The sequence below is a fragment of the Rutidosis leptorrhynchoides genome, chromosome 4, assembly GCF_046630445.1.
Source record: "Rutidosis leptorrhynchoides isolate AG116_Rl617_1_P2 chromosome 4, CSIRO_AGI_Rlap_v1, whole genome shotgun sequence".
Taxonomy (NCBI): domain Eukaryota; kingdom Viridiplantae; phylum Streptophyta; class Magnoliopsida; order Asterales; family Asteraceae; genus Rutidosis; species Rutidosis leptorrhynchoides.
In genome coordinates this window covers 242,497,915-242,519,287 of record NC_092336.1, presented here as the reverse complement: position 1 = coordinate 242,519,287, position 21,373 = coordinate 242,497,915, and the positions used below count along the sequence as shown (strand labels likewise).

The 21,373-nt window shown below is 35.1% G+C and overlaps 1 protein-coding gene across 1 annotated transcript; it reads left to right on the top strand.

Annotated features, from left to right (window-relative positions):
- The first annotated feature begins 15,290 nt into the window (after window positions 1-15,290).
- LOC139843420 (transcription factor MYB13-like) lies at window positions 15,291-16,428 on the top strand. Its single transcript, XM_071833495.1, has 3 exons — window positions 15,291-15,485; window positions 15,681-15,810; window positions 15,902-16,428. The coding sequence occupies exons 1-3, from the start codon at window positions 15,365-15,367 to the stop codon at window positions 16,293-16,295; spliced, it is 645 nt and encodes a 214-aa protein (XP_071689596.1). The 5' UTR covers window positions 15,291-15,364; the 3' UTR covers window positions 16,296-16,428.
- The last annotated feature ends 4,945 nt before the right edge of the window (window positions 16,429-21,373 follow it).

Genomic DNA, 21,373 nt, shown 5'->3' with positions numbered 1-21,373 from the left:
TATATTATGCTAGTAAGACGTTACAAGGAGCACAAACAAACTACACAACTACTGAAAAAGAACTCCTTGCTATTGTCTTTGCTTTTGACAAATTTCGATCATATCTCGTTCTAGCAAAAACGGTGGTCTATACCGACCATTCTGCTCTTAGATACCTATTTTCAAAACAAGATGCTAAACCAAGATTAATCCGTTGGATCTTACTCTTACAAGAGTTTGATATTGAAATCCGAGATAAAAGAGGAGCAGAAAATCTCGCCGCTGATCATCTTTCTCGTCTTGAAAATCCCGAATTAGAAGTTCTAAATGAATCGGCCATACAAGACAACTTCCCTGATGAATATCTATTGAAGATAGATTATAAAGAAATCCCATGGTTTGCAGACTATGCAAACTACTTAGTTTGTGGATTCCTTGAAAAAGGATTATCGTACCAAAGACGAAAGAAATTCTTCAGTGATATAAAACACTATTTTTGGGAAGATCCACATCTGTTTAAAAGTTGTCCAGATGGAATAATACGCCGATGTGTATTTGGAGATGAAGCTAGTAAAATTTTAAACCATTGTCACACAGGACCAACAGGAGGGCATTATGGGCCTCAACTAACATCTAGAAAAGTTTATGAAGCTGGATTCTATTGGCCTACAATTTACAAAGACGCACACCTTCTTTGCAAATCCTGTGATGCATGTCAAAGGGCCGGAAAAATAAGTCAACGTGATGAAATGCCACAAAATGTCATCCAAGTATGTGAAGTATTTGACATTTGGGGTATTGACTTTATGGGTCCATTTCCAAAATCTCATAATAATCTATATATACTCGTAGCCATTGATTATGTATCTAAATGGGCGGAAGCACAAGCTCTCCCAACTAACGATGCACGAGTTGTAGTCAACTTTTTAAAACGTCTTTTTGCAAGGTTTGGAACACCGAAAGCTTTAATAAGTGATCGGGGTACTCATTTCTGTAATAATCAACTTGAGAAAGTTCTTAAAAGATATGGAGTAACTCATAAAATCTCCACTGCATATCATCCACAAACAAGTGGACAAGTTGAAAATACCAACCGAGCTTTAAAACGTATTCTAGAGAAAACCGTAGGATCAAATCCGAAGGAATGGTCCATTAAATTGGAGGATGCACTCTGGGCTTTTAGAACAGCCTACAAAACTCCAATTGGAACCACACCTTTTAGACTTGTTTATGGAAAAGCATGTCATCTTCCAGTAGAAATTGAACACAAAGCATTTTGGGCTTTGAAGACATGTAATCTTGATTTACATGAAGCCGGACGTCTACGATTAAGTCAACTAAACGAATTAGAAGAATTAAGACATGAAGCATACGAAAATTCGTTAATCTATAAAGAAAGAACGAAGAAATGGCATGATAAAAGAATCAGAAGTTCAAAAGAATTTAAAGAAGGAGACAGAGTTCTTCTTTTCAATTCACGATTCAAGCTATTTCCTGGAAAATTGAAATCAAGATGGTCTGGACCATTCATAGTCAAAAGAGTTTTCCCATACGGAACGATAGAATTAATAAATTCAAATGGGATTGAATTTAAAGTTAATGGTCACAGAGTTAAACATTACATACATGGTCCGATGGAAGTCGACAACGAAGTTAATCACAATTTCGACACCACAGCTAACTAAGTGTGGGGAGAATCAAGTCTTTAAAGGATAATATGTATTTCTGTTAGAGTTAGATTGTCTGTTTTCGTGTAAATCTCGAAAATGGATCCCGAATGGTCTTTCCCTAGCAGACCCTAAAGAACTAGTCTTCTCCCCCCATTCTGAATTTTTATTTTTTTTAGGTTTTTACAAAATGAAGACTGCCTGTGAACTAAACCATGGTCTAATGCTACACGCTTTGATCACTAAACGTAATAATGACATACTACCGAGTGAAATAGTATCAGTAATCAGAGAAAGAATGGACGGAGTTAGAAAAGAATCCAGATGCGAAGATAATAAGTTACAATTTGGTAAAGGAAAATCAAAATCCGCAGCGAAAAGAAGAGCACGACACCTAGAAAGATGTCACAAATGCGGAAAATGGTCACATGGAGGTAAATGTTCAAATAATCAAACCTATTCAAATACCGAATTTGTTACTTTATGCAGAGACGGACCGTTCATATGTTTAGAAGAAAAGACACTGAATGCGCGAGGTTACGCCTATGTAGCCATGAAAAACCAATTAAACCGACTATCTTATGAATGGGATAGATCATATAACTAAGAAATCTATTTCACAGGTATGTTTGTACAGTTTTTATTTTTATTTTTTATTTTTAACCTTTTGATAATAAACGCTAATTTGTTCGCTAAAAAGTATTAAATTGGTATTGAATAAAATTAGGTTTGGCGACCGAAATTATTGATATCATTCAAAAATTTATTACATCACTGCGAAATTTAACGTTTATTCTTAAGGTATAAATATCTTTAAACAATCAACCCAAAATATTTCAAAAATTCGTCATGAGTTAAATTAGGTTTTGGAACCGAAATTACTTTACCGAAAAGAGGGGCGCATATTTTTGATAATATTTGATTGATTAAAGTGGGATAAAAAGACAAAAAGATTTTTAATTTTATTTTTACCATGTTTTTAAAATTAATATTTAAATCTTAAATTAATATTGTAAACTTTGTAAAAACAATATATTTAAAATTGTAAATATTTGAAAAATTAATATAAGTTTGATATGAATTTATAAATTTTTAAATTAAGTTTGGTGTGAATTTTTAATTTTTAAAATATAAATTTTTAATTTTATGCATTTCAAATTTTAAGTTTGGTGTGAATTTTTAATATTAATTTTGAATTTCATATTTAAGTTGTGTGAATTTAAAAAACAAAAACTTACTTTATCTCATTAAGTTAAGAATATGATTTTTAAAATTCGTCGTAAGTTGAAGACTAGGTCTTTGAACCGAAATTGCTTTACCCAAGGGAGGGACGAGAACTTTTATTATCATTATTTTTAATCTTTTTGATTTAAAGTATGCCAAAAACATTAAAAAACCCAAAAATCTTAGCTTTTAAAACAATCGCTACAAAAAGACAAATTTTAAAATTTTGTCGAGAGACGGACTAGGACATCGATCCGAAACGACCTCGTCCTAAATAACAAGGGAAACAAAATTTTAAAATTAATTTCTTAATTGTTTTCAAAAGTTAATGATTATAAAAAAAAAAAAAAAAAAAAAACAAACTCCGCGAGTCGCGGAGTTTAAAGGGTGTTTCACCGCGACTCGCGGAGGGACCGAAAATCAGAAAAAAAAATAAAAGAGCTGAACGATCAGTTTATGGACACACAACTCCACAACTCAAAAACACAGCAGCGAAAAAACCCCGAAAAAACCCGAAAAAAACCCCCCAAAATCACAATTTTTAACAGTTAATCACCAAATCTTTTGCTAAAATCATGTTGAGAAGGATGCTATCTAAGAATTACTCAAGAAAAACGGTAAATTTCTACACCTAAACACCATTTAATCCGAAATTTGATGTTCTTGAGCTATTTTTTCCCCAATTTGATTTTGATGCTTTTTAGTGTAATTAGACTTAAATTGTTTATGTATTATGCTTGTATAACCTAGATTGATGTTGTTTAACATGATTAGAAGCCTTAAACTTCAAATTTTGAATAATCTAGGGTTTGTGTTCTTGAGCAAATTTGGGGCTTTTTGATATAAACAGGTTATGGCCGATTTTTGTCATGAATTGTTGCTAAATTGAGTAGTGTAACATGTCTAGGTAGTTAAATGATCCAAACTTTGAGCCTAAACATGATTTTGAGAATTAAAGTGGACTTTTTCAAGTCTAAAATTCATGAACTTGATTTTTGAAAGATAATGCCATTTGAGACTTGTTTAATTGCTAGTAATGATTATTTTGACATGTTATTTGAGTTGAATGTTTATGAACTTGGCGAACATTTTCGTATATGCTTATTTGAAAAAGTGTAGATTTGATAAAAATGTGAAAATGAGCTTAAGTTTGATATAAATTGATAATGTCATTGTAATTATTTTGATTGATGATTTTGCTGACACTAATGCATATTTGGATGCACAAAAATTGTGTTTGATGTGTTTTGTAGAATGAAAGGGGTGAATCTTCATCCCAAGCCCGCAATGCTCCTGCTGAGAATTTGGAACAACAGGAGGTGGATAACTACTACAAGCAGGATATACCTCATCCAGTCATGACCTTTTCCGATATGCACTTGGAAGAGTTGCACCCGAACCTGAGATTTGACAGACTTTGGATAGATTATCCAAAATATCAAAGGGGTTTGCATACTCTTCATTCTAAGGTTGTTGAGGTACCAAGGGTCATAGAATGGGGACCCTTAGAAGCTGTAGAATTGGCCGGGCCAATTAGGGAATTACTTGTACAGAGGTATGGTAATTTTTCTTTTAATGACTGGATATGTTTATTCACCATACGTAGACCTGTATATAAAGTATGGTGTGAAGAATTTTTATGTAGTATATAGTTGAATGATCGGGTAGCTAGTTTAACCGATCGTTCTTTTATTAGATTTTTGTTAGGCGGTTCGATGCGCCACATGTCTTTACTGGACATGGCTCAGGCTTTACGTATATATACGCCTGAGGAGTTAGCGTCTGCCGATTGTAGAGGATTGATACTAAACGGTAGAAAGATAGATGAGAATTTTGATACACACGGTGTGTGGAGTCAAATGACAAGCCATCACCGTTTCAAAGGGGGAAATTACTCTTATTTGGATATAGATAGAGCCGAATTAAGAGTGATACATAGGTTTTTAGCTAATTCGATTACACAAAGGGGTAAGAACAAAGAAAAAGTAAATGAACAGGATTTGTTTTACCATATGTGTATTCGAGACCCACAAAGCGCTGTAAGTATACCATATTGTGTGGGTTATTATTTATCAGCTATGGTTCGGGGGATGCGACCACATAGCATAATAGGAGTTGGTATTTTTATTACTTTGATTGGTGAATATCTCGGTGTGGATATAAGTCGGGGGGGATTATTACTAGAAGAGCCGGAACCCCTCGATACTATAGGTTTAAATGTATACCATGGTGCGAAAGTTTTGAAGAGGCGAAATAACGCCGCAGTACGATACCATGGTAGACATCTACAGGTGGAGAGAAACCAACAACAAGGTAATGTAGGAGGGGGGAATGAGATGCAAGAAATGCATAGGTTTATAGCTTCTCAGGAATACGAAAATGCTAGACAGAGAGCATTTGAAGATTGGCAAGTTCATCAGAACCAGATCATAGCTCATTGCCAACATATAGGTAGAAACTATATTCCTACACCGAAACCCATCTTCCCTCCTTGGTCTATAGAGATGCAGCCACCATATCCTGCGTATGACCCTGCCGAAGCATTCTATAGCACTTATGGTTATGCCTGGAACCCCTATTGGTACCAATATCATCCTTAGTTTACTTATTATTTTTTTTTATTTTGTAATTTGTAATTATTGATACGTTTAATACTTTTGTTAATATTGTAATCATTTTTATAATTATCTAACTTTTATTCTTAGATTTTAATAATTTTTGAATGTGGGGTAATATACCAAACTTCAAAAATATGTATATATGTTTGCAGTTTATCTTATGTACACAACAGGGTAAAACAACGCATTTTCAAAGACTGGCATTAAGTTCAGCAAAAGCAACTAATTTTGACGACAAGATGCAAAATATATGTGAAATAACAACAAGACGGAATGAACAAATGATGTGCACCATTTATCATTCAGCAAACAAACTCCAATATATTTGGAAACTTTGGTAAAATTTAATCATTTTCACACAAATCACCCTCAATAATTTAAATTGTTACTGATTTCTTGCAAATGAGGGCATTGCAAGATCTTAAGTGTGGGAAGGGGTTAAATTCTTTCGGATTTTAAAAAATTTTTACTTTATACACTTGGTTACCATTAAAAATACTAGTAAAAGCAGTAGTTGTATTAGAATCTAGTGCTCTCTGATAAAAAAGAACAGCCCTAGTCTTATATACTGACTACCCAATTCTAGTAAAATTTTTCAAAATTTTCAATTAAATGAATTCAAAATCATGTTTATTCATATTTATGAACGATAAAACTAGGTTTTAACACCGAAATTATTGTTACCTCGGAAAGGACATAAATTGAGAAACAAACTAAAATGTTAAAATTCATTTAAAATGGAATAGAGGACGATAAAAAGGAAAATAAAAGCCAAGTGTGGGAAAATTTACCAAGTTATCTTAACATATGTCACATATATCTGTAACAAATAACTGAAAATACTTTTGCTTTGGACTAAACTAAACTGTTTTACCCGATGAAAGAAAAGAAGAGATGGATCTACACGATGAATCAATTCCATCATTAAAAGGAAGTAAAGTCTTCCGAAAAAGACACGCGCTTCTTGATTTAGGTCATGAAGTTGTCGTCCAGACCAGCTGTAGGTTGACGAAAAATCTAGAAAAGTCATCACTAAAATCGGTTGGAAATCCACGGACCTCAGCATTAAACAGGGTCGCCAAGTGGTCAGATTTATCCTAACCATGAGAAGGATTTATCTCGTACAATGGGGGGGGCACCATGCAAATTAGCTGGATAAGACTAATGAATCAGATCCCCAGAAAGGATAATCTCCTTAAAGATTAAAAATCAGCTTTTAAGACTGATATTACTCAATCCTAGAGATTGACCATAAAGATTGAGAATTACAAACTCATGGAATTCGATGATATCTAAACTCGAGCTTAAACGAGAAAATATTTTGATCAAAATTACAAACCGATTTGTTTTCTGAAAACCCTATTTTCAATGCGTTCATTACCATTGAACGTAAAATCCTAGGAATTCACCTGGAATTCATTAGGTCACCTGAACTAAATCGGGTGTCAACCGTAAGAACGGTGGTTGCATAGTGGTCAAAGACAGGACCTTGTGCCAGACCGAAAAATTATAAGGGTGAGCTTTACTATTGCTCCTACCAAGGATAGTAATTGCGTCCGACACGTTATAGACCATAATTAAAAGTATGTCAGGGGACATTGCCTTAACAATTGCTTGTTCAACGCTTTCCTTTCAACCGGACGGTAGTTTACCGAAAGGTAATATACGGGACAAGTAAACTGGACGTGTTGCTTTCCAAATACAAGGTTAGAAAGTGGGTGACACAAAACCTCAAGTTTTGAGCTAAAATTTTCAAATCTGAAACCCACCAAACCCACAAAAATATTTTGCAAACACCGGTAAAGGGTTATTCCGGAAAACTTATCTAGGGTAAAAACTAGATTTAATTTTCAAAAGATCAAATGTTTTCATAAAGATCCAATTTCCTTAATGGATCTAAATTTTTTTTATAGTCATGTGGGACTGTAAACCATATCGTTACTACCATTGTTTATACCGCCGTATAGAAATCACTGATGTACAAAGTGTGAAGAATAAAGAAGTGATTCTAGTATTTCAAGACGATATTGCTTGAGGACAAGCAACGCTCAAATGTGGGAATATTTGATAATGCTAAAAACGAACATATATTTCATAGCATTATTCTTCAAGAAAGACAAGCTTTTAGTTGCAATTGTTCTATTTACAAGAGATATTCGTTTAAATAATAAAAGGTGAAGACAAAAGACAGATTCGACGAATTGAAGACGCAAACGACCAAAAAGCTCAAAAGTACAAAAGACAATCAAAAAGGTTCCAATTATTGATAAGAAACGTCTCGAAATTACAAGAGTACAAGATTCAAAACGCAAAGTACAAAATATAAAATTGTACGCAAGGACGTTCGAAAATCCGGAACCGGGACCAGAGTCAACTCTCAACGCTCGACGCAACGGACTAAAAATTACAAGTCTACTATGCACAAGAATATAATATAATATATAAATAATTATATTAATTATTTATATTTTATATTTATATATAAAATCCGTCGGCAAGAAAGACTCCAAAAGATGTGAGCTGTAATTTCAATCTCCGCGACTCGCGGAGTTTGAAGGCCAAAAGGGCCGCGAGTCGCGGAGCCCCAATTTCAGAAACTTCCTATAAAAGCAAACGAATTCTGATCGAAAAAACCACCAAATATATCCATCTCTCTATCTATATCGTATATATTTATATTTATATTTATATTTTAATTTTAATTTTAATTATAATTCTAATAATAAGGGTATGTTAGCGAATGTTGTAAGGGTGTAAGTCGAAATTCTGTCCGTGTAACGCTACGCTATTTTTAATCATTGTAAGTTATGTTCAACCTTTTTACATTAATGTCTCGTAGCTAAGTTATTATTATGCTTATTTAAAATGAAGTAATCATGATGTTGGGCTAATTATTAAAATTGGGTAATTGGACTTTGTACCATAATTGGGGTTTGGACAAAAGAACGACACTTGTAGAAATTAGACTATGAGCTATTAATGGGCTTTATATTTATTTAACTAAATGAAAGTTTGTTAATGTTAATATAAAGATTTACAATTGGGCGTCCCTATAAATTACCATATACACTCGATCGGACACGATGGGCGGGGTATTTATATGTACGAATAATTGTTCATTTAACCGGACACGGGAATGGATTAATAGCCACTAGAATAATTAAAACAGGGGTGAAATTACATTCAAGGGTAATTGGTGTAATTGTTAACAAAGTAGTAAAACCTTGGTTTACACGCAGTCGATAACCTGGTGTATTCATTAAACAAAGTATTAAAACCTTGTTACAATTCGAATCCCCAATTAGTTGGAATATTTAACTTCGGGTATAATAATAATTTGACGAGGACACTCGCACTTTATATTTATGACTGATGGACTGTTATGGACAAAAACCAGACGGACATATTAAATAATCCAGGACAAAGGACAATTAACCCATGGGCATAAAACTAAAATCAACACGTCAAACATCATGATTACGGAAGTTTAAATAAGCATAATTCTTTTATTTCATATTTAATTTCCTTTATTTTATATTTAATTGCACTTCTAATTATCGCACTTTTATTTATTGTTATTTAATCGCACTTTTAATTATCGTACTTTTTAATTATCGCAATTTTATTTTATCGCACTTTTATTATTCGCAATTTCATTATCGTTATTTACTTTACGCTTTAATTTAAGTCTTGTATTTATTTTATATTTTACATTAGGTTTTAACTGCGACTAAAGTCTTAAAATCGACAAACCGGTCATTAAACGGTAAAAACCCCCCTTTATAATAATAATATTACATATATATATATTTGTATTTTTATAAAAGTAAACTAATATAGCGTTGAGCTTTGTTTAAAGATTTCCCTGTGGAACGAACCGGACTTACTAAAAACTACACTACTTTACGATTAGGTACACTGCCTATAAGTGTTGTAGCAAGGTTTAAGTATATCCATTCTATAAATAAATAAATATCTTGTGTAAAATTGTATCGTATTTAATAGTTTTTCCTAGTAAAATATAAACTATTTCGTATACACCTCGCATAACATCAAAAACGTTAAAGTTTTACTAGAACGCACCGAGGCAAAATGAAAAACTAGATACTTGTCATGACAAACATTATAAAAACTTACTTCACATAACGAATGAAGTTCTTACAATATATAAAGGCCAAAATATTTCACAACTCTTCCTCATAAACTTTATGACGGAAGGCGTATGGCGGAGAGGTTATTCATTCATAACCACTCTTCAAAAATACTTCATAACTATTCCTCATTAATTTTATGATGGAAAGCATATAATGGACTTTAATGTCCTGCAAATTATTTGAAGGCATGATACTTGTAAAAGTAAAATTTCAATATTCGTAATGTTATTAATTCAGAAGAAGTTAACAATGCAAAGCATCTTCATAAGAATCACATCAAACACTTTTCAATATGTCTTATTCAGTTATGCAGTATGCAATTATACATGGAAATCTATCATATGCTTAGTGCACAGCAGATTTATTTTAGCAAGAAAACATCAAAATATTTGTAAAAAGCATAAAGACAAATATCATCATAAAAGTAGCATGTGTTATTAGCATAAAAAGTAGAAAGGTTTATTACAGACACTGTTCAGAAATTGTTACATAATTCATGTAAACTTCACATCAAGGACATCCTTGGTGGATGATTCTTCCCTATTGCACACATCATCAAACACATCAATCTTGAAGTTTGTCAGTTTTTCCTTTGTCTCATTGACTCTCTCCAGAGTTCCAGGATGCATCAGATTAGCAATGGCAGGTGGAAGAGACTGATTTGGGGCAAGGCATTTGGTTACCTTGTTGGTAACATCAGAAATAGAATGGGTGATAACAGCATCAACATAGTCATTATAAGGAGTCCCAACAAGATGGGATCCAAGAACCTTAGCTATCAACCCTGGTATACCCTTCTTCAACTCAGCAAAGTTACCCTCACAAGCCTCCGCCCTGCGGAGAAGTTCAGTAGACTTTTCCTTTTTAGCATTCAGCTGATTCTCCAGATCGCTAACCTTCAGCTTCTCTTCCTCAACCTTCTTCCTTTCAGCTTCCACCACTCTATCCTTCTCCTCTTGCAGAGTAACAGCAGCATCTTGAGCACTTTTCAACTCAACTTCTCTAGCCTTTAACGCTTCTTGAGTGTTGGTCAAGGCACGTTCAGCCTCAATAGCTCTTTTGCGAGCATTTACACCTTCAGCTATTTCAGTACGGGCTAATGCAAGAATAGACTCTTGATGCTACTGCAATTGAAGAGCATTCCTTAGATAATTCATGAACAACATAGCAGATGCAGCAGTTGACTTCCTAAGTTGTTCAGAACGAAGAGCGGCAAAGTGGGGATTTAGCTCAGGGATAGCACAACCCTGTAAAAGAAGAATGTTATGGTCAAAATCAGCAATTCACATAAATAAATTGTTAGCACAAGTTGTTTTATCATTGGTACCTGAAGAAGAGTCAAAAGATCAATGCACTTAGTGGCAGGGTTATCAATAAACGCCTGCAGCGCGCCCAAATGAGCAGGAATTGGTGGTACATGAACATTTGATGATGTGACAGCAGGGATAGTCGTACTGGGAGGTGGAGAATGATAAGAAGAGTCGCCTTCCGGCCTCAGCTCCTAAAATTCAGCTTCATTAAATGGGGCGAAATTCCGGTCAGGAGTCTTCAAAATTTCATCCTCTTGACTTTCGAGGTTCTCCACCGTCCTCTGCTCACCACCTTCAGCAGCCTTTCCTTGGCTATCATCAGAATCTGCTAAAACCACTAACATAAATAAGTTAGCAAACATAACAGTTATGAGAAAAGATATATGTAATATCAAGAAAGGGCAATGTTGACATACTTCTTCTGCGTTTTAGCTTAGGGCTTCTCTCAGTATCTTTTGCTCTCTTAGAGCCTATACTCTTCTTGCGTGTCTTTTTGGTTGCAGGAGGGCTGGGAAGCGTTTCACCAGTAAAATCAACCGAGCCTGTTGTTTCCTGCTCGGTGGTGGTGTCCTCCACCGTCCGTTCAGAATCGGACTCGCTATCTGAGCTACTATCGCTGCCTTCTCCATCTTTTTTAGCGTTAGCAACAGCAGCAGCAGCCTTAGTTTTAGCATCAACCCTTTCCGCCTCTATCTCGGCAGGGGTTTTATCACGAGCAGTGATCTCCACATCATCCTCAAGGTCGAGGGATAAGATAGCAGAACGGACAAGCATCTCGGAATTTTCTGCAAAAATTAAACAAGGGCAAAAATAGCAACATAAGCAATAATGACAAAAAAAAAAGATAGACATATATATATTAGGATGATCATATTACATCCTACCCTGGTTTTTCTGGCGTTGTACTGGCACAAAAGTACTTGGCCATTCTTGGCTCACTTTACACAGAACAAGAATCCCCTCATACTTCTCATATGATCTGGGCGGAAGGCGGAGAGCTTTAAGATGATTCACTATTTGCTTCTCCGCGACGGTTACCTTAACGGCCTTTCCTATGCCAACATCTATGGATTTCCATTTACGGACAACGGCAAACTCTTTCGGAATAACTCTTTCGTCAACAAAGAAAAATGGACTCTTCCAGTCCTTCAAATTTGAAACTTTATTTTTCCCAACAAAATATGTATTTCGTTTATTGTCAATGGTAAACCAGCAATGGCTAATCGTTCGAATTCTAAAAAGAGAGATGAAAACTTTAAGGCGAGGCTTAATATTGCTGGCATTGCAATACATTTCAAAAAGGATAATTTTTTGAAGGCCGTGGGGATGGATTTGGCTCAGGCGGGCTCTATAGTATCTAAGGATGCGGAAAGAAATTTAGTAAGAGGAACGCGGAGGTTGCCGTGAGTAAGTTGTAAAGCATACAAAGTAATTTTTCCGGCAGGAGGTTTGTTGGCCCTTTGATTGCTAGTAGGAAGAACAGGGTTGTATTGATTAAGATGATGAAAAGCGATCTTCAAGCCGTCAAAATGGCTCTCCGATAATGATGATGCTATCGTGCTAACCTCAGGAAGGTCGGTTGTTTCTGAAGAAGAAAGCTCAACGTTCTCTTGGCCAGTACTCGACACAGAAGCCATGGTAATAATATGAACTATAAAAAGTGAATAAGAAATAACAGTGAGGTAAAGTGCAACTGACCTTGAAAGATGAAAAACCTTAAAAAGTTGAAGGTAAAGCTTGAAGAACGCGATGAAGATTTGGGCAGAAATATGCTTTTTGGATCTTAAGCAAAAGTAAAAAAGTGAAGGTAAAAGGTTATGACGGTTTATATAGAGATTCATCAATGTATTTTTTATGGACACGATCGTGACACGTGTATGGGCAAGTTTAAAAGTGGGGTATGAAGAAATGCTTTTTACAGCTGGTGGCGCGTGAAGCATATCAACCATTTAAAAGTAATCATCACAATGTCAGTAAAATTCGTCTTTCATCATTATCAATAATGTTCTCCCCGATGCAAATGGCAAATGTGAAGACTTGTTTGGCATGCGTTAGCAGAAGTTTAACAAGTTAATCCTTTTTCAAATGCTTAAGTCATTAAACTGGGGGGACTTAATGGTGTATCCTATCGTATACACGCATAAAGGCAAAATATTCGCATGAAATTAGCATCAGAAACACTAACACTGAGAACAATGGTTTTGTGAAACTTTCCGTCAAGCGTTCTCCGCTGTGCAGGCTGCTTCCGTCATGCATAAGCCCTGAAGGCCGCCTAGCGCTTAAGCCCTGACCGGAGAACGTCACATCCAGCGCATATTTCGGATCACGAATAACAGAACGTATCATCATCTGACATGTGTCCCCGAACAATCCGGTAGATCTATCACTATAAATAGACCCCTTGGGTCGTCATTTTACACATTCAGACATTCTGACAACTTGTGAGCAGAGATTTCACCTTTCTCTCTCACATAGTACTTTCTCTCACTAGAAGTCATCTGGCTAACAGATTAACGCCAAACGGGCAAAAGATTGATTAAGCCACCCCACAAGTTTCTATACTTGTGAACCGGGTCTGCAGGGATTATTTCCCGAGGGTAAACATCAATCGGCAACACTCCCCCATTTTTAGCTAGATAGTTCTAGTATTGTGTTGATACACTAAGCCTTATCTCATAAGAAAATATGTGTTAACAACGAGAGATAAAGGGATAAAGCTGCTTAATTAATCGTCTCGATTATTATAATGTTGATGTTGTAAAGAAACGAGATATTGATTATGTCTAACTTGCTCATGATTATATGTCATCGTACTTTATGATGTTTACATGTGAAGCTTTAGAAAGAAATAGAAGTTAATGTGGGGTAATCAGAAGAGTCTGATTATTTATGAGCCAAACAAAGTCAAATCTTAATTTTCGTTGCTTCTAAGAAGATTTGAAGAGATTGAAGAACCTGAAGTCACGACAGTCATAAGTTAGGGTTAATCTGATGACTGGTGAGCTTTGAAGATCGTTGAGTATAATTCTCCGGATATCTAAAGATGTACTCAAAGGTTCGACAAATGTTATTTCCTGATAATCTATTGACTTCTGATTATAATTGGAATATAACAAGGATAATGATGAAGAGAGAAAGTGTGTGCCATTTAAGGGAGTTTAATGGTGCATAAGGGAAAGTCTCTTGAAACTGAATGTAATGCCACATCTGAGGGGGAGTATGATGATCCTTAAGGGAGTTTGTTGGTATAAATTCGAGAAAAGACGGAATGTTGATCGAACTAGGTGTGTGCCATTTAAGGGAGTTTAATGGTGCATAAGGGAAAGTCTCGTGAAACTGAATGTAATGCCACATCTGAGGGGGAGTATGATGATCCTTAAGGGAGTTTGTTGGTATAAATTCGAGAAAAGACGGAATGTTGATCGAACTAGGTCCTAGGGGGGTATGTTGGTGCATAAAAGGCCGAAGTTCAGATCAGCCATACAAGTTAGATGTCAGAGGAGACTGTCGACCGATAGTCGGGCCAATCGACCGACTGTTGGCCAGTCGACCGACTATCGGGCCCGGATGATTATATAAGGGAAACAATGTTGTCATTTGAGGTTAATGATCTAATCACCCCTATCACTGTTCCGGTCGATTTCTCTCAACCTAATCATCCCAAAAACTCATCTAAGTCGAATAACGACTCTAGGTGTTGATCTAATCCGATCTACACGATCCAGTTCGACTAAATTGATACTCGAAAGTCAATGATTCGCTAGAACATCGATCCCAAGATCCGATTAGCTCCAACACATATCAATATAAAGTTCGAAGACGTGTTATGAAACCCACATAAAATTCTTGTTCAGTAGCTGACTTAGCTTGTAGATTTTTTGTATCCTAAAATTAGTTAAAGTAATATTTTAAACAACCCCATTTCTTTAATTGGGAATCGCTTAATGTAATTTAATAGATATGATAGTGATTACCATATACTCCGTATCTATCACCTTAAGAAGTACCTAGAAAGCATGTCTTGAAACCTCATTGGCATAAATTAATTAGTAACTCTTTGTTACAACGTACTTCTGTTGGAAGACCCTTTTGGTCTCATTTGCTATATTTAAAATTAAATTTTCAGTGTATTTAATCTAGATGAATTGAAGGATAGTTCGGTAAATGTTTAGTTTTGAGGTGGGGTTACTTTAGTAAGTTTAGGCATGCAAGTGATTATGGAAGGAGTGATGGTGTTGACAGAGACCCGAAAGAGTTTGATCATGATCTTACAAGGGAGTTTTGTTGGTATAAATAAGTGCCTATTATAAGATATTTAAGCACACGAATGTAGTAGTAACAAAAATAAAAAATAGTAATTAATAATAAGCATAGACGGAGTACGTTTTTGCTTTAAAGTAATCATATACCAAATGGAAGAGCAACTAGGGTTTTGGAGAAAAGGTCCATGGACTGCTAAAGAAGATCGACAACTTATCGAACATGTCAAGTTGCACGGTGAAGGGAGATGGAACGCTGTGGCTAGACTTGCTGGTATGCACTTTACTATCTATATCTATATATCTATATCTATATATATTATTAATGTAAACTGAAACTTATTTGTGAACTTGAGGATAAAATTTGTTTAACATATTTGCGTATAAAGTATGTAATGCGTCGCCTATGAACTCATTGTTCAATTTTTCTAACTCGAGTTAGCTAACTATATAGTTTCATTGTGTACAGGGCTGAATAGAAATGCAAAAAGTTGTAGGTTAAGATGGGTGAACTATCTTAGGCCAGACCTAAAGAGAGGCAAAATTACACCTAAAGAGGAACGAATTATTTTTGATCTACACGCTCGATGGGGAAACAGGTTTGTTGATCCCTTTTTGTTTTATATAATATCTAATTACAAGACGGCGAGATTTATGTATTATTCAAATATGAGGGCGTTTATTTTGTAGGTGGTCAACAATCGCAAGAAGCTTACCAGGAAGAACTGATAACGAAATCAAGAATTATTGGAGAACTCATTTCAAGAATAAAGGGAATACGAGTTTAGACGATTCAAGAAAGCTAAAAGTGCGCTTATTAAAACGACAAAAGTTTCTACAAGAACAACGAAATCAACTTCAACTAGAAAAGAATAAAGAAGACATGAAAAGGTTGATGTTACTACTTGAGGAAAGTGAAAACAAAGTAGTTTGGTGGAACAAATATATGGTTCATGATGATATACAAAGTGTGTTCTATCATCCGATGATGTTTAATGATCTCGATCAACATGTGTCCGCGACCTCGTTGAACGAGGATTTTGTTTTGTGGGATAGCTTATGGGATTTAGAGGATGTTCAGTGATGTCACAACCAAAGGTTGTGTGCAGAGTTTAAACATGTGTGTGCCTTTCTATTGATCATAAAGAGTGGCTAATTAATTATTCACTAATAACTTGTACCACTATTATTGTTTATATTGAGGCAAGTTTGGATTGATGACCTAAAATTGGCTAAAGGTGTCTCCGTGCCTAAAAAGTAGAATTGAACTATTGATATTTTTGGCAACTTATGCGCATTCAAGTAGCGTAATTCTTGGTGATTAAATGACCAAAAGGTCATTCACAGAGTGAAAAAAAATTGTGAGAAAGAAATGCGGTTGCTTACAAGAGAATTAGAGGTTATAACTAGTAAGTGGTTCGGCCCGTTTCATTCGGCCGAATTGCTGCGAGTGTAATGATTATCGTTATATAAAATTACACGTTTTCCGTTAAACTGTTTTACATGTACTCTATTTAACAAAATAATAATATAATATAATTGATTATAACTAGTCCGGATCCGGCCCGAGCGATGCAGTGGGAGCTTTCGACATGCGTGTTTATATTTAACGTAATGTGTTTAAGTGCCGTTGTAGAAGTCGAGTCTAACGGTGTTGTCGAAAAAATTTAACTCGCGGAGAACAGGAAGATACGTGCTATCGAAGTGGTTGGGTGGAGTTTTTATTTGAAGTAAGAGAATTTATGTTTTACACCCCTAGAATTTGTTGTTTTTTTGCATGTTGGTTATATTTGGGAGGGTTAAAGTGAAATATGGGCAGGGGGTAGGTTGTTGGTGTTGTCGAAAAAATTTAACTCGCGAAGAACAGGAAGATACGTGCTATCGAAGTGGTTGGGAGGAGTTTTTTATTTGAAGTAAGAGAATTTATGTTTTACACCCCTAGAATTTGTTGTTTTTTTGCATGTTGGTTATATTTGGGAGGGTTAAAGTGAACTATGGGCTGGGGGAGGGGATGTCGTTTCCCTGATGGCACGAGCAAACAACCTACCCCCCTGATGGCACGAGCAAACAACCTACCCCCCTCCTTTAGTGTATTTATAATGCTAGAAAAAATAATTTTTGCTCTACCCCCCTGATGGCACGAGCAAACAACCTACCCCCTTTAGTGTATTTATAATGCTAGAAAAAATAATTTTTAAACAATAGTCAATAATAACCGCTATGTATAACTCATTTATGTACGTTAACAACATTTAATAAAGTTATCGTTAGAAAACTTTAAAAGAATATGTAAGGAGTATTCGGTCGGAACTTTAAAAGGAGTAATCGATCGAAACTTTGGAAGGAGTAATCGACAATTCGGATTAATCAGAGATTAATCAGATTGCACTTTATACATTCAATTATGAAATTTTCAAAAAATATATATGTAAATATAGAAGAAACCATATACATAAACATAAATTTGACATAATTGTCTAAAATTGTTCATTTTGTTCGAAAATAAAAAATTTCTAGTTTAAATTCATGTTAAATTGTTGACCAATTCTAATTTTGACCGACTTTGATTACAACATCTGATTTTGACCCATCAATCAACGTTGCCCGATTAATTAAACGGATTTTAAAAAATCGGATCGGACTGCCCTTAAAAATGAGTAATCAGGGATTAATCTGTGAGTAAACGAGTTTTTTACAACATTGCTTACAACACTTCATAAATTAAAATGAAAATTAAGAAGAAAAAAAGAAAGAAAAACCATCACATGCTATAAAATAGGGATATGATTAAGAAACTAAGTGACTTTGATGTACTTCAATGTGATTATCGTTAGACTTAATCAAACGACTAATTTTGGCTGTTGAAAAATCAAACGACTAACAGCTCTTGTAGAAATAGACTAATGTATAGAACTATAATTAACGAGTCTAAAAGGATTGGAGGTCTAGGCAGGAGCGAATTTAGTTTATACCAAACGGGTCTTGTATTACAACTACTTTGGAACTTTTATTTACAAAGTATATTTTAAATTGGGCAAGACACCACTAAATTTATTATTAAAGTATATGTCCTAATATATTTGTGAGATTTTTAGTTTTAATAGATTTTAAAAGCTCATGCGTTGCACGAAAGCTCTATAAAATAGTATACGAAAACGTTCGTATTGGAACCGATTAAGTGTATGATTCAATTATAAATTTACAGTAAAAATATAACACCCCGCCAAATTACCATCTGACGGCGTGTTAATTCCGGTCCCACAGTTAACAGTTACGCCCTCTATATGAGACGTTTAAAGCAATCGCATTTAATTTTATTCAAAAATTAACTTTTAAAAAACATAAGTCAATAATCCCAAAATAGAAACACTGTTGTGATCGTAACCACAAGCCAACAGTATTTAAACAGTATAAAAGTTTTAAATGCGAAGGTAAATAATGTTCTTTAAAATCAAATGCTGACTCCACGGCCAGTCATGCAGCAAACACAGCGGAAGCATACCTCTTAAGGACCTGAGAATAACAACACGCAAAAACAGGTCAACAAATAATGTTGGTGAATCTACAGGTTTAAAATAATGTAACAGTATCTGAAAAACAATTATCAGAAAAATAGTTTGATTTCCTTGACCACGAGATTCTATCGCTTGCATAAACCGAGCACCTGATTACTAGCAATGACCCGAGTATAGAAGCCACTACACCCGACCTTACCTCGTAAAATGTTATACACTTGTTCAAATGTATTTAATGTTCAATGTAAATGCACCACTACTTTTATAGTGGGTGAGGTTGTCAACCTAACGGATCCGTCCATTTAAATTGTGCTTACACCGATGGTATTAAAAGTATTCAAGCTAGAGGCTTTTTGAACAAACTCATTATGCATATGTGTAGTACTCATGTCAATACAAAAGTAATTGAAAATGTAAATATAACAGCGTGTATTCTCATCCCTGAAAACATGTAAAAAGCGGGACTGTAGACTCACCTTTGAATAAGCTCGGAATGAAAGACAAATGACTTGTACGGTTTAGACCCGAGTAATGTAACCTAAGTATACTTATGTAGGTTGGTCAATATATGTATCTTATATAAGTATGGTTTCATAGTGTACGTTGTCTTATTGCTCGACTCGACGCGTTTCAAAGTAAAAGTCAACTATATCATACAAGTCAAACAAAGTCAACCGAAGTCAAACCGAAAGTCAAACTTGGTCAATGTAGTCAAATAAAGTCAACATCAGTAGGTTCATGTCAAATATTGGTCAATACATCAAACCTAAGTCATACAATACGTTTTAGATCATGAATAATCATTTTCACAATTTCAGTTTATTGTCATGCACAAAATTTATGAACACGTAGCATACTTAGCATATTATCTCATAGTACATAATTCACATAAACATGGCAAACTCCAGATCATAAATAGACTTAAAATCGATTCTAAAAAGTCCGGCCAGGGACTCATACGACAATTAAAAGTCAGGAATCAGAAGGGATACATTTGGGGTTTGCCAGGTCAGTTTCTGACCGCGCACTGATATCATTTTGGCAATAACCGGAGTTAGGAACATGAAATTGATACAAGAATAGTGGCCATAGTTCGAGGACAAATCAAAGTAACACATATCAAAAATCTAGCAACTTTTGTTTATCCAATTTGTACAGTTTTTTCGTGCAAGTTGATCATTCAGTTTTCAGCTCAAATACGAATTCACATAAAGTATGGCTCTATTGTGCCCAATGCATAAGGTTTCAAAGATTGACATAAACTAACCATAAGTCACATATCATGTTAAGTTTCATTTTCCAGAAGCATACATTCTCAAAGAATTCACAAAATTCACAGAGTACAAAACCGTGTGCAATTTACAGATTCGATTCTCATTTAGTTAGTCACATTCGCATACGATTATCCGAAGATCTAGATACAATTAGCCCATGATATCCATGAAAGATGAAGTACTTTTTGTCTACTTTTCAAATATGCAAAGCTTTAATCACAGAAGTTAATACATTTTATCATACAAGGTTATTTTCATGCAAGTGCTGTGTAAAACTACATTTCCACTAATTCTAGCATATCTCGGGCTATACATAAGCAAACGACATGATATCCTAGTCTAACTTGAGTGTTTTTAAATTATCTTTCCAGTGGTATAAGTCTCACATGCCAATTCGTTTTCTATCAATACCAGATTTCTGATCAAGCAACAAAAACACAACGATAATTCAAATCGACATACTTAATCATACGGAAACGAAATCAAGCTGTAAGATCCTGTTTTCTTTTTGGGTTTGGACGCCGTCCAAACATTTGGGACGCCGTCCCAGTTTGAAGACCTGGACGCCGTCCAACATTTTGGACGCCGTCCAGAATGGCTGGCAGGCATGTCTTTTTGCTATTAATTATTTTAGATGGGTATTTTGGTAATTTCACTTCTTGGACAAATTTTAAAGCCCTAGATCAGTTTTGGGAGTCTCATTACTCCATTCACAACCACCAATCATCATCCACTTTAATTCTAGAGAGAGAGTGCTCTTAAGTGTGAGAAAGCTCAAATAGGAGAGGAAGAAGCTTGTTTCGGGTTCTAGCTCGAGCATTGAAGTTGTTCATCTCCTCGTTAGCTTCGTTTTGATTGTGGTGGTAAGCCCTAAAATTGATTTCTCTAGTAAATATGTTTAAGGGTTAGGGTTTGGGTTAATGTTGTACATAAAACCCATGTATGAGTGATTTGGGGGTTTTGGGTAAGTTTGGGTCATGAAGACCCAAATGGTGACTAACTTAGGGTTTTGAAATGTTGAAATGTGTAAATGGGTCTTAAAGGCCTAATAGATCACTAGTACACCTATAGTTAGTGTTAGTGGGAGTCATTTGGGTTGTGGGTGACCCAAATGGGTATGTTGACCTTGAAATGGGTCAAATGGGTCTTTGATGACCTAGGTTGTCTTGCATGCATGAAAATGAGTCAACTTGGTGTTTAAATGCATGTTAAGACCTTAAATGGCTAGAATTAGGGTTTTTGGTGAAGTTAACCCATTATTAGGGTTAAAGGTGCAAAATGGGTCGGGATTGCACTTAGGGTCAAAAGACTCTAGATTGTTAAGTGAGTTGCTTGACCGACTTGAGTTATGAATTGATTTTGTGCTAAAATGT

Bases quoted from the DNA above. Each gene is read 5' to 3' on its own strand.
- LOC139843420 (XM_071833495.1), top strand. From the start codon at position 15,365: ATGGAAGAGCAACTAGGGTTTTGGAGAAAAGGTCCATGGACTGCTAAA. The intron at 15,486-15,680 runs GTATGCACTTTA...CATTGTGTACAG, and splicing joins CGCTGTGGCTAGACTTGCTG to GGCTGAATAGAAATGCAAAA. The intron at 15,811-15,901 runs GTTTGTTGATCC...TTTATTTTGTAG, and splicing joins CACGCTCGATGGGGAAACAG to GTGGTCAACAATCGCAAGAA.